Genomic DNA, 14,221 nt, shown 5'->3' with positions numbered 1-14,221 from the left:
ATGTGTTTCCAAATGGTGACACTCAGAACAGTCGATTCTAGTCTCCGCAACGTCACCATTTGAAAACACATGCTCTCGACTAGAGTCGAGTCTCTTCTCGACCTGAGTCGCGTAAGTGTGAGTTGAGCCTTACTCCAACGAGCCACTCAAAGCATGTTCAGCAAGATTTTCTTATAATGGTCTTAGTTCTCGAGATATATCAATTTTTCGATATTTTTGAAAATAGTTCTCAAGATATATCAATTTTTCGATATTTTTGAAAATAGTTCTCGAGATATATCAATTTTTCGATATTTTTGAAAAACGTCAATAGCTAGAAAACAATCAATCAAACTCTAATATTCTAAGTATATATTTGGAAAGAGGAAGAAGTTTACAATAAGCTTCATATAATTTGTTCCTTTGTTTGACGTTTTTGAACTTATTATGAGCGTTCAAACTGTTCGTAATTTGGCATTGAACTCGACGTATTTACGTTTTTCAACTAATTCCTATGGGAATTGAATGGGGAATTGGTTCAAATTCGATATTCTGATTCGTATGGAAAGATTACAACATGATAATAGTTCAAACTCTCTTTATTTTATACTTACTTGCTTACTAGCTGCAGATCTCTGATAGCCACTTTGCCCATTCCGTTTTTATTAACTTGTAGCATGGTAGATTTGAGCTGTTGACTTGAAAAGCATGTCCTGTGAGGATCGATGCATTCCACTGCAAACGGCCGCCCTCGTCCAAGGGTTCTCACGTCCACATCTTCTCGTCCGGAAGACAGGAACTTTGAGCCTGTGCGCAATTTGAAATTAGTTTATAATATAGTATTTAGAAAGGGTCAGTGAAAACAGAAAAATATGCAGGCTTCAATCTCAGTAAGACATGATTTATTAATATGCAGCAAGATGTTCAGTTACAAAGATCTAATAAAACAGGCTCAGCCTAGTTTTTCCTTCAATGTCATAATTATATTATGATTGTAGTATTTGGTACAATAAATTAATAAATATATAAATGAATAATATCTAGCTTCATCATATATGTGTAACATATCTGTGGATACTTCATTCTAGGAATTTATTTTGGTGAATAAATTGCAATTGAAAAACACATCACCATCTTTCACCTCCATCAAAGTTGAAGAAATAATTAATATAGATTATTAGAGAGCTAGCAACTGAAGGTCCACCTTATTTACCTAGGTCCTAGCTGTACTAATTCACGAATTTATTTTGGTAAATTAATTGCAATTGAAAAACACATCACCATCTTTCACCTTTATCAAATTTGAAGAAATAATTAATATAAATTATTAGAGAGCCAGCAACTGAAGGTCCACCTTATTGACCTAGGTATGTCCTAGCCTCTATTATATTCAACCGCACGAAAGTGGTCCGATAGAGATTGGAGCAGATGAGTGCAACGTTGTCAAATAACAGTTGATCAATGTTATCCACAGCTGATTATAAACTAGAATCAATATTAGTATTCGTATAATAACCCTGACAAACTTGCAACGTCTTTGGATGTGATTACAGTAACTATATTACCCATAATATAGTTACTGTAGGTGTGATGAGGTACTCAACCAAATCAATTTCTATCGGACTAATTTCGTGCGGTTGACTATGGTAGCGGATAAGAATGGTAACCTAGTAGTTTATTTCATGTGAATTACTCCAGAACCTACTTTTAGAAGACCGGATTTGAATATTTTTTTCTAAATCAATCGTTTTCTGAAGGAAGTTACAGATATTTCCTCTTGTTGAAAACTTTCAAATATTGGAAACTAATAAAACTTCCTTTGGCTCGGTTGCACAAAAGTGTGTTCAATTTTAACTGTGAATAATTGCTAATTAGAGATGTCTTGCGCTTCTCTGATTGGTCCTTGTGGCATTTAACTGTCATTTAATCACCGCCGGAATTCAACTTTTGTGCAACCAGGCCTGTAGATTGGATAGATAAACAAGTTTTCAAAAAACCCGATTTTACTATGAAAAGCTGCTGATTTACAGCTGATCTGAAGGGTATCCAATAGTGACCTTACTTTGAGAATGAGTGATGAGTTTCAATGGATCGGAAATGATTTCTTCAACGGAATCCTCCATTCGTCTTTCTCCGTCAATCATCCATGGCGTCTGAGACAGCTCTCTTGACAGTTTATTGTATCGACCTGTGAATTTAATAGTCTCTAATGAAAATCGTACGTCTCAATAATGAAACTTTATAATTTGCTGTTACATTATAGGAAATTAACATGTCCAGTATAGAAATGTATCTTCAAATAATCAACTAAATCGATTTTTCTTGAGACGCCGACAGAGTGAGACTCCGTGAAGGGACGATCAAGTCCCCAAGGACACCAGCGACCAAATCAATTGGTGAGAGATGTAACACAAGAGTTTCCGATCATTGGGCTCCACTGGTTACTTTTCGAATTTATAGCGTATATAATATGTTTTAGTTCACTGTTTTTTATTTCAAAAGGTACCAATACAACGGTCAAAGAATCGTTCGACACAGTTATCGTTTGAAAATTGTTGGAATACGTTGCCTTTAGTGTGCAAGGTTTGTCAAGTGTATCCTTATTATTTTTTTTTTAACATCTTTATTGCCCATAAAAACAAAATACAAAATAAAAAAACTTACAAAAGAAATATTCTAGATTATAATATTATGCTATTTTACAAATAAATTAAAATTACATGGCACCACCCAGCAAGGGCAAAACCTTGACCGCTGAGTGAGAGTATCAGCTGTTTAGACAATATAAAAATTTATTTACTAATAATCAAAGCTACAAAAAATCGAAGTTAACAATAAATTACTAGTAATTATATATTTGACTGATGTAGGAGAAAATTTTTGTATCACCCACTTATTTATCTGTTCCATCCTCTGTCTACCCCTATTAGAAAGATATTCTGACAATGCATTTGGCATGATATTTATTATTTTTGAGCTAAGATACCCCAATTGTCTTCGCACTATTGTCAAATCTGAATAGTTAATATTATAAATGTTATGAGATGTAACTCTCAGGGTATACATAGAAACGTTATTCACTGTAATTCATCCTTCCTCATCCATGCATAATAGAGAAGTTTCTTTATATAAATTTGACGTACTGTCATCACTTTAAATTCGGCAAATGTTTCACTACTAGAAAAAGCCCTTGGCTTATTAAGAATTGCTTTCATTATCATTTTTTGAAATGTAAAAATTTTATTCATGAAAACATCATACGCTCCTCCCCATACCACTAACCCATATTGCAGCACCGATTGAACATAGGCAAAGTGAAGGACCCTAAGTAATTTAATGTCTAATATTTTACGGACTTTTTAAAAGATAAAGGAAATAAATTTTAAGCGTTTACAAATATATTCTATATGAGGCTCCCACTTAAGGTTACAATCAACCATGATGCCCAGATACTTTATAGATTTTTAATTTTTTAGTTGAGGGCATGCACAATCCTTCCATTTCTCAAAATCACAATTTGTATGTATTTTTAAATTCATAGCATCATTTGGTTGACCAACTATTGTAGGAGAAAATGTAATATATTTCGTTTTTGATGTATTTATACTAAATGTATTAATATCAAGCCATTGTTTAACAATGGATATTACTCTTTCTGCTCTCGAGTACGTCTCTAACCATGAGCGGTCCTTAACTATTACAGCCGTATCGTCAGCAAAGGAAATTATTTTCGGACTATCAATATTTAGTTTAAAGATGTCGTTGATATAGAGTAAAAATAAAATCGGGGACAAGACGGTACCTTGTGGTAATCCAAAGTCGTTATCTATTTATGTAGTATAATTATTGTATTGAGATAGCCTTACATGTGTATATAAATGTGTGGTGAGGTTTGTTCATTAATAATATTCGTATGGCTTTTATTGGTGGAAATCTCCTGATGGAAGTTCCATCTCGCCTGAATATAACATTTGCGCCGTCAATGAGCCCCACGACCACAGAATAGGTACAGAATGGAAACTGTCAATAAAACGCCTATCTAACCAATGCTTTTTACATGGCACAAATACTAGACACGTCACGTGACCTTAGGAAGTTCCAATCCTGATCTTCTGATTGGCTCGCAGCAGTGAACGAGATCAATTGATCCGGATCAGTAAAGTGATTCGAACCTCCCATCAATTCTATTACAATGCGGAGCTTCCTAACAAGATGGCGGATTTTTGCGCCAGGGTACTAGCCAAGTTTCCATACTGTATGTATACAGTGTCACGACTGTTCAACGTGCCCATCCGATAACACAATTAATTTTGCATTAAATTTAATCATGTGTTCATTATACATCGGAGAATAAATTCTTATATTTCTTAAAATAATATGACATTTTGTTCAAATCACAACTGTTCAAATCGTATTTGTGTAATCTATAACAAAATGACGAGCAATAAGTTGAATTCGAATTTAAATTTTACTTCCTGCTCAAAAACTATACATAGCTCGGTTGATGAATGCCTTCACAATATATTGTATTGTTTGTAGCATACTGGTGTTAGCAAGTTCCTTTTTTCTACTCACTTTCAGAATAGAATACTTACAATTAATAATCTAAGAATTTTTTTAAAAATCTCAAGTTTTGCATTCAATTAGTGAGATTCTGTGAGTATACTGAAATACAATATTAGTGTAATGTCGCCGATTATTTGACATGAATTTTTACAATCCGAGAGCATCCATTGCTTAAAAAATCAAGTGTCGACGACGGTGAAAATTTATGACAAGTAGAATTGGACTGATAAATGTATGCCTCTTGGCAGTCGGTTACGAGGACGGGACCTGAACTATCTACAGCAGATAATCGGGCCCGGCTCTACCCCTCTGTTCCGAGACACCATTTTCCTGGTTCAGTAAGTTACTTATATTATCAATTTTATTGATATATATTATTCATAGATTTTTTTATTGAAGGCAAATCCTGTAATTATTATTCTATTGTTTATTTTAAAGGTATTCTTAATATTTTATTTTAGTTTCCACTTTAACTTTGAGTTTTCAATTAAATTTAATCGTTTATTTAGTTCTCCAATATATTATCTATTTGCTTATTCTCTAAATTATAGTTCCTTTACTCATGAGTTATAGAGTTAGATCAATTTATCCTCATCAAAGCCAAGCGATTCCCCCATTATAAATTGTTACTATAATGTCTAGGGTTGTTCTCACAACCCTATAATATTGTAATGTAGCCGATTATTTGACATGAATTTTCACCGTCGTCGAAACTTTTAATTTTTAAACAATGGATGCTCTCGGATTGTAAAAATTCATGTCAAATAATTGGCTATATTACAGTAGCCCTACAAGAAAGTAACTATCTTGGATTAATTTATTCAAGTTTTTTTCAGTTATCGCGCGATATTTTGACACCTTGTGAGGCTGGTCTCCCCAACTCCCCTTATTCTTACACTTATTAATCTTTTAACTCACATTCAGCAAATCAACCGGTTCAAGTTGATATTAATCTTCTTCAATGATAAGTATGTACCTGGAAGTGGAAAACTGAATTTCAGTTGAGAAGATACTTTACCTGCAATATAAATTGATTCCTGACAAAGGCTGACAGATTCACACAGAGCTGCAGATGTCGGGATAAGAGGCGGGATATTAAAATGCTGAGTAAATTCACTCACATCAACCCTCTTCAACGCCATCTCGACGCCTTTTCTAGAAAACATTTCTTCTTTAGAATCTGGCATCTCTTTCTGTCGACGTCCTTTCTTATTCTTTTTAGTTCCAAATAACTGTTCTTCAACATTCAATCTGAAACAATAATCTCATTGATGTTAATGCGAATAAAGAGATATGATATCAATAAGGATAATAGAGATGGTATGATAAATGAGCAAAAAACTATAACTATTCGCCAGAGATTCAATGTGAATAGGAGTAGGGATTAATATTTGAAAAAATCCAACAATAGATGATGGTTCGAATAGGATATTATCGATAAATATATTCTGGCATGAACAAAATTGAGAATATTGATATTTAATAAGGGTAATAGAGATGTAAATAGACAGAAAAAATAAAAATCTCAGTAGCCTTTTTGAATTATTTAATCATAACATGTTTCAACATTGATGCCATTTTCAAGTGATATCTCACTGACTTGAAAGTAATCACATGTATGTTATAAGAGTATCGATATATTAGTATAACAGTATCGATGTATGTATCGATATATCATTGATTACTGATGTTGATGTTGAATACTGCACTAATTAAAAGTCATGTAATTACAAATCATGTTATTACTTTCACGTCAGTGAGATATCACTTGAAAATGACATCAATGTTGAAACATGTGATTAAATAATTCAAAAAGGGTACTGAGATTTTTATTTTTCTTTCTATATTCATATTGCAAGTAGCCCTATACAGAAAAGAGGTAATAGATGAATAAGATGGTATGATAAATGAGCAATAAATCTCTATTTACCAGTGATTCAATGTGAATAAAAGTAGCGATTAATATTTGAAAAAATATTACTATAGATAATGGTTCAAATAGGATATTATCGATACAGATATTCTGGCTTAAGAAACATATTATACATAACTCAAGAAACCTGCTTTCATCTACGATCTAAAATTTTTCAATCGAGATCAAGATGAGTTATGGCCACGTTTAGCTGTCGGCACCGCGGCTGCCTTGAAAGCAATCGTTAGGTCAAGTCAGAGGCTCTGTAATTGATCAGTCGCGATCTGAAAACTCTGACAACAGAGCTGAGCCAGCCAGGTCACTCGATATTACGCGTATTATTATGGCCCCTGAAAAGTTGAAAATGGGCAGATGGATAGTAGTGAGAAAACTCTCTCACACTCGCATATCATTCCTTTTATTTCTGCACGGTTCAAAAGTCAACGTAGAATAGAAACAATGAAGCATTGGAAGAGAGAAATGGACTGCCAAGTTTTTTAGCTGTACTACAAAAATCTCAGTAGTCAGTAACATAGAGAAAAGATAGCATAAGAAGATATCTCATGGTATAGGTCGTTTATGTTTCAGATTTCAAGCAGATTTTTGTTAACTCAATCCGATTACTGTCGACTACTGTCTATTATTATTGTTTTGGCCGGGTGAGAGTGTAAGAACGAGACAGTATAAAAGACTACCAGCTGCATGAAAAATAACTACTATACTCTACAAAATTACTTCTTACTTCGGATGGACATGCGCAGCAGAGAAGGCATATAGCGGCAGGGATACAACAGCGGCTATGTTGCCGTTGTGTACCGGCCAGCGTTCTCTAATTTCCAGTGAGTATTCATGCGCTCATGTTAAACTTAGGAAGTTTCCTCTCTGCAAGCACTGACTCGACTGACTCTAATCGACTAGCTGATCTCCCTCCATTTCTCTGCGCCGCAAATTCCTCCAAGAATCCAACAGATTTGGCTGAAATATCTCCTGGACGGTGAGGAATATTGCAAATCTGATTTCAGATTCGTGTTTCTCGCATCAAATACCATATAAGATCACGAAGTTTGAGCGATTTTTATTTTTACTTTTCGTGCCCTATTACCATAGGTAAGGAAAGTATTGCTTTCCGAAAAAAATAAGGTACCCCAATTTCTAAATTTCTATACGTTTCAAGGTCCCCTGAGTCCAAAAAAGTGGTTTTTGGGTATTGGTCTGTATGTGTGTGTGTATGTATGTGCGTCTGTGTACACGATATCTCATCTCCCAATTAACAGAATGACTTGAAATTTGGAACGTAAGGTCCTTACAATATAAGGATCCGACACGAACAATTTCAATAAAATGCGATCCAAGATGGCGGCTAAAATGGCGAAAATGTTGTCAAAAACAGGGGTTTTCGCGATTTTCTCGAAAACGGCTCCAACGATTTTGATCAAAGTTATACCTAAAATAGTCATCGATAAGCTCTAACTGCCACAAGTCCCATATTTGTAAAAATTTCAGGATCTCCGCCCCATCTAAGCAAAGTTTGATTTTAGATTCTCAATTATCAGGCTTCAGATACAAATTTAAACAAAACATTTCGAGTGGAAAAGATTGAGCATGAGAATCTCTACAATTAATGTTCAGTAACATTTTCACCTGAAATTAAAAATAAGCTCGAAATTCGAGAAAATGTGATTATCCAATTGCAAACTGTTGGCAACTGTTGATTCTATTAAATCATTCACTATGAAGATATAGCAGACCTCGTGTGTCTCCAGCGTTATTGCCCTGTCACCAGCTGGCTCAAATCTTTGAACAGTAGACTTGAGATGCGCGGGAGCACTAGCGTCAGGTGATCAATTTTCATAACGGCAAGGAAAGTTGTGTGAGTGCGCCACACCAGATTTTTCACAAAAAAATGATGAAATCGACTAACCATCGTGAACCAAACTGAGACAAAAAGTACTTCAGATTTGGCTGAAATTAGCACAATAGATGAAGATTTACCTGAAAAATGTCAAAGCCAAATTCGGCACTCCCAGCTACTATACAGGATGATTTATGAAGCTGCAATATTATTCTATGGAGAAGCACAAGGTCACTTCTGTATCATCAGTGTCACACAGTATCATTGGAATGATAGGTTCTCTGCGCCGCAAATTCCTCCAAGTCTGAAGTAATTTTGTACGGAGTATAGGACTATCGGCTTGAGTTAACAGTGAAATTTATTTATTTATTCGTGGATACAATAAATAATTTGGAACATAAACACCCTATACCATGGAATATATTCTTATGCTATCTTTTCTCTATGTCAGTAGTTTGTAGGGGAAGGTCAGGGATGAGGATCACAAATAATTTAGCGGCCCCTACAAACAACGTTATCTGAAATCAATATGGTTCATTATTTTTCCTACAGTTTCCTTGAAAAGTGACGATTCCTGCACTGATTACAGAACGCAAAGATTCACTTTTCCGCTCCAGTGCGGGAAAAAATTTTTCTGCACTCCAGATTTGCAACATGGCAACACAAAATAGTTGGTGGGTTATATGGAGCAACAGTGCAGCAAAACAAAAATTAAGTTGGTAAAAATGACTGTGGTTAGATTTAGATAAGAATCATTTCAATGGCTACCCTACATTTATGATAAAATCCCAATCTAGAAATCCAAAACAAGAATAATGTTCATCTAAATCATAATTAAATAATCATCATTTACGAATTCTCATCATTAAATAATAAATAATAGTTCTTTTCTATTGATAATTATTATTTCAACTCCAAGAAATGAGAAAAGTAGCAAATATACATAATAAAATTCGAATTTTGAGATTAAATGATTACCGTTTGATATTCATATAAATAAAAATGATAAAAAAACATAACAATACTACAATAAATATTCTCTGTTGTCTATGTTATTTTTATAAATATTTTTCAGTTTACTTTGAGCATTTTTCTCGTTAATTTGAGCAAAAGTCTAAATTTCTGAATCGTGTTTCAGTAATTTTTAGCTGGATGAAACAAACTTAGGTACGATTCTTCCCACTAGGTCGCGCGCTTGTCGGTTCAGCCATCTTGTTGTGTTCAGCCATCTTGCATCTCGGTTCAGCCAACAAGCTGTTGGCGTGTATTTTGAATGTGAAGTTTTTGTTCCATCTGTATTTTTTCTGATTCTTGAATGAATAAAAATGAGAACTTTGGCTGAGAATTTTCATCTTCAATTGCATTATTAATTTTTAAATGAATTAAAGTTGCTATTAATAACAGCATCACACACAAACACAAACATTTGATGGATTTCAGCCATCGTTTTACCCATAATCATTCAATCAACCACTTCTTATATTCAATGGTAACTGTAGGAAAAATTAAATGTGAAATACGTGCGCAAAGTTCCTCTGCTGCACTCAAGAAGCCATTCCGCCCTCGGCTACGGCTCGGGCGTAAACGTTTCTTTCGGTGCAGCAAACTGTCACTTTGCGCACTAGTTGCACAAATAACTATTTTCAAATCAATCGAAATTCAATTAGATATGTTAAGCTGAAAAAATTATATTACTCACAAAGACATAGATTCCGCCAAGTCATCCCTGTAAGTCACTGAGATAGTGACATTCAGGCTTGAATTTTGGTCATATTTCTTTGAAACCTTTTCTCCGACATACGGAGCATAAACGTACTTCCACACGTCCTTGACGTTTATGGTGACGAGGTCGATAGGGAACACTTTTCGACAATGTTCCGGGAATCGCTTGACCATGTACAGCCAAAGAGCGTGAGCTCTCAACTGAAAGCTCACAGGAAATGTGAGAGCCACTTTGAATGTAGAACTGTCATAATCACCTGCTATTATTTCTTTCTCTATCTGAAAATAAAGTATTTTGTTGAATTAATTCACAACTCTATCAAGACCAACATAAGAGACTCATATCCTATACTATTAAACGAGCAACTTCTGTTTATATGTTCAGATGTTTAGATGTTTATATGTTCATATTTCATTCATTCATGTTTATATTTCACCGGATCTCGAAAACGGCTCTAACGATTCTCACTAAATTCAGAACATAGTAGGTTTATAATATGAAGATTCGATTGCAATAGGACTCATCCTTGGGAAAACTCGCTGAAGGACATTAAAAGGATGATTATTATTCATCCTTGGGAAAACAGCTGATAATTATTTCGTCGTCTGATGGAAGTGAGTGAGCGAGTTCATGTGTGTGGGACTGTGTCAAAATTATGACTCAGCTGTTGAACTTTTGTAATCATTGAATCAGGTACTTAGTGCCGGTTGCAAAAAAGCCGGGTTATTTTCAATCCTGATTAATTCCAGTAGATCCATCTTTTTGAAATGGTCTTCTCTGATTTGGTTCACATGAAGTTAAACAGGATTAAAATTTAACCATCTTTTGTGCAACTGGGCCTTTGTGAGGGAAATTTTTGCATTCTTCTGGGAATTAATCTCAATTTACTGTGATTAGATAGAACATGTCTGTATGAATGTTATTATAATTTCTTCTTTCGTAATAATATTTTTATGCTTTTGTACTCCAGAGCGAAGCTCGGTCCCCGATATTATAACTAAATGAATAAGTAGAATGGCTAAGAAGCAACGGACGAGTAGCCGTCTAGTTGTCACCCCGACTACATGACACCTGGTCATTTTGGCCATAGGCGACTACTTGTACCCTCGAAAAAATATGCCATTGCCGTCAAGTTGTCCCCCCGACTACTTGACACCTACTGGACTGGAGGTGCCAACTAGTCATGACCGTAAACGACAACTTGACACCTCGCACCCTCGCGTCAGGGTGGTCCTTCGACTAGTTGTCACCTCCTCAGAAAGGAGACAAGTAGACGGGATGGCTCACGTCTACATGACACCTTGCACGCTGGCGTCAAGGTGTCACCCTGACTACTTGACACCAACTGGACCAAAGGTGCAACTAGTCATGACCGTAAACGACAACTTGACACCTCGCACCCTCGCGTCAGGGTGGTCCTTCGACTAGTTGTCACCTCCTCAGAAAGGAGACAAGTAGACGGGGATGACTCACGTCTACATGACACCTTGCACGCTGGCGTCAAGTTGTCCCCCTGACTACTTGACACCTACTGGACCAAAGGTGCAACTAGTCATGACCGTAAACAACAACTTGGCACCTCGCACCCTTGCGTCAGGGTGTCCCCTCGACTAGTTGTCCCCTCCTCAGGAAGGAGACAAGTAGACAGGAATGGCTCACGTCTACATGACACCTTGCATGCAGGCGTCAAGGTGTCACCCTGACTACTTGTCACCTACAGATCACCAGTTGGCACAACTTAAGCCCCCGCGGCGTAGGGAGGAGGGATCAAGCAATTTTTATTACTGGTTATGATGTAGAATTGATTTCTAAGCACTTTTGGTTCAGTAACATTTTTCCCGTCAAACTCACGGTTCGAGAGATATTATGATAGATGGGCGTGTGATGATAGAATTTCCTATATGAAGTGGCATTCATATGAAAATGAAACACATTCATTCAAAAGAGATTTAGATTAATTCGAACTGTTCAATACTGTTACATTCTCACCGAATAATTTTACTTGATAGTAGATACAGAAACTGTTACGACATAGCTATATAGCTGTATTGTATAGATACTAAATGAAGAGCCAGCCGGAATGGTGATTTCTTGATGAGTGGAGTCGAGGGGATAGGTTGTCGTGACCGTAGGCGACTACTTGTACCCTCGTAAAAATACACCATTGCCGTCAAGTTGTCACCCCGACTACTTGACACCTACTGGACCGGAGGTGCCAACTAGTCATGACCGTAAACGACAACTTGACACCTCGCACCCTTGCTTCAGGGTGTCCCCTCGACTATTTGTCACCTCCTCAGAAAGGAGACAAGTAGACGGGGATGGCTCACGTCTTCTTGTCCCCTAAAAACCGGTTTCAAAAGGGGACAAGTAGTTGGGGTGTCAAGTAGTCAGCGTGGCACCTATATCTTACACCTTCTTTTTCCTAAATTACCAACACTTGTAGGATCGAAGGCATGTCACAATAAGAGTCATGAAAATCCATTTACGAAAAACCGCAAGTTGCATAAAATGATAGATCCACGTGATGATACAACATGATTATGGTAAGTGTTGAGGCAAACTTCGTAAATTTTGAACAATGATCAATCCATTATAGGGGTTTTTATACTATGTGAAGAATTACTTTTTACTTGGGATGGACATGCGCAGCAGAGAAAGCATACAGCGGGAGAGATACAGAGGCGCGATGTTGCCGTTTTGAAGCAGCCAGCGTTCTCTCACTTCTAGTGACTGTTCATGTGCTCACGCTATACAAACGAAGTTTCCTGTCTGGAAGCAGTCAGACGACTGACAAATTGGCTACTGCGCTTCTACCAATGACTCTATTAATCACTGTAATTGGCTGATCTCCCTCCATTTCTCTGCGCAGCATATTCATGTCTGAAGTGAATTTGTACGGACTATAAAGTTACAGTTGTAGTCTCGTAGTTACATGCTGGTAAGAGCAGTTACATTAAGGAAACTTTGCAAAAGAATAGGTATATTTGAATTCGTCATGATTTCCTTTGTCGAGTGGTATTGTAGCAATAACATACCTTAAAACTTATTCTATATGGCCTATTTGATATTATTATTAAAGTTGTTCTATATTTTAGGTGAAATAGGTGTGTAAACTTTCCACGCTCAGCGCTCACCTTATCCAATATGTCACCATTCTGTGAAACTTGCAAACATCCTAGGCAAGCCACACAGGGATTAGATTTTTGTATCTTACTTTCCGGTAAACTTTCCTCATTTTCTCTCTAGAAATAAAAATATAATAGATTAGTAATTGTAAATATTAAAACAATAACTTTGTCACAGATATTGTTTGCAGTATTAAATAAGAAAAGCAAATTAGCTAGTTGGAATACATTGAATATGTACTCACCGATAAAAGAGATCTGAAGGTTTTCGTGTAAGAAATTGGTTCCGTTTCGCCAATGAATCTTAGAGTACACAGTTTGCAACAGCCTATCCCAATAAGATCATGAGCAATTTTTTTCAAATCTTCATCCAACTCTTTAAAATCAAACGGCATATCTGTACTAATTATTTTAATTGAACAAACTTTACTAAGGCATAGAATAGTGGACTGAAAGTGATTCAAGTAAAAAAATAAAGTTAGTGACTTTTTTTAATTAATTAAATTTTCAAATCTACTATAATACAGGTGGGACTATCTTCACTCTTAGGATTATGAATCTAAATTTAAAGTGAAAAATGATTTAATAAACAGGATAATCAGTATTTTTCAAGATTCAGCGGTTTCCATCCATGATGCATGGGCAAGGAACTGCAAGGAACATAAACATAACCTCAATCTTAAAACTTTATCCAATGTACGACAATCTGTCTCGCAGAAAATGAATTGTGGTGCGCATGTGCATTTGAACTTGAGCGCTTCAGTTGAGTGATTCGTCAACTATAGTGAGTTCTACCACAGAGAATAAAAAAATTCCTCCTACTTTGTTGTTCTACATTATTTTTGGGCGTGTTTGATTTGCAATGATAGTGCTTCCCTTGTCAAAGAAATTCAACAAAGCGGATAGCGCCATCTCTTTCCCACTTTGCTCTGTTGCCAGATCGTCTTTTAACAATGTGGAATTAACAATATTAATTAACGAAATATTTCATCCTAATTATTATAAAAATTAAGTATTAAATTATTGAAGAATATAATTTTATTTAAAATATAATTGATCAT

At 35.7% G+C, this 14,221-nt stretch overlaps 1 protein-coding gene across 1 annotated transcript in view; it reads right to left on the bottom strand.

The window, feature by feature from the left end:
* The window catches only part of LOC111056578 (tRNA pseudouridine synthase Pus10), a 28,382-nt gene extending 14,511 nt beyond the window's left edge, over positions 1-13,871 (bottom strand). Inside the window, exons 1-6 of the mRNA XM_022343955.2 lie at positions 13,406-13,871; positions 13,170-13,277; positions 10,009-10,310; positions 5,564-5,796; positions 2,042-2,167; positions 594-786 (exon numbers count right to left, since the gene is read on the bottom strand). Coding sequence (XP_022199647.2) covers positions 594-786; positions 2,042-2,167; positions 5,564-5,796; positions 10,009-10,310; positions 13,170-13,277; positions 13,406-13,555 — 1,112 coding nt within the window. The 5' untranslated portion in view covers positions 13,556-13,871. The remainder of the gene's footprint in view (positions 1-593; positions 787-2,041; positions 2,168-5,563; positions 5,797-10,008; positions 10,311-13,169; positions 13,278-13,405) is intronic.
* Between the last annotated feature and the right edge of the window lie 350 nt (positions 13,872-14,221).

The sequence above is a fragment of the Nilaparvata lugens genome, chromosome 1, assembly GCF_014356525.2.
Source record: "Nilaparvata lugens isolate BPH chromosome 1, ASM1435652v1, whole genome shotgun sequence".
Lineage (NCBI taxonomy): Eukaryota > Metazoa > Arthropoda > Insecta > Hemiptera > Delphacidae > Nilaparvata > Nilaparvata lugens.
This window is presented reverse-complemented; position numbering and strand designations above follow the sequence as displayed.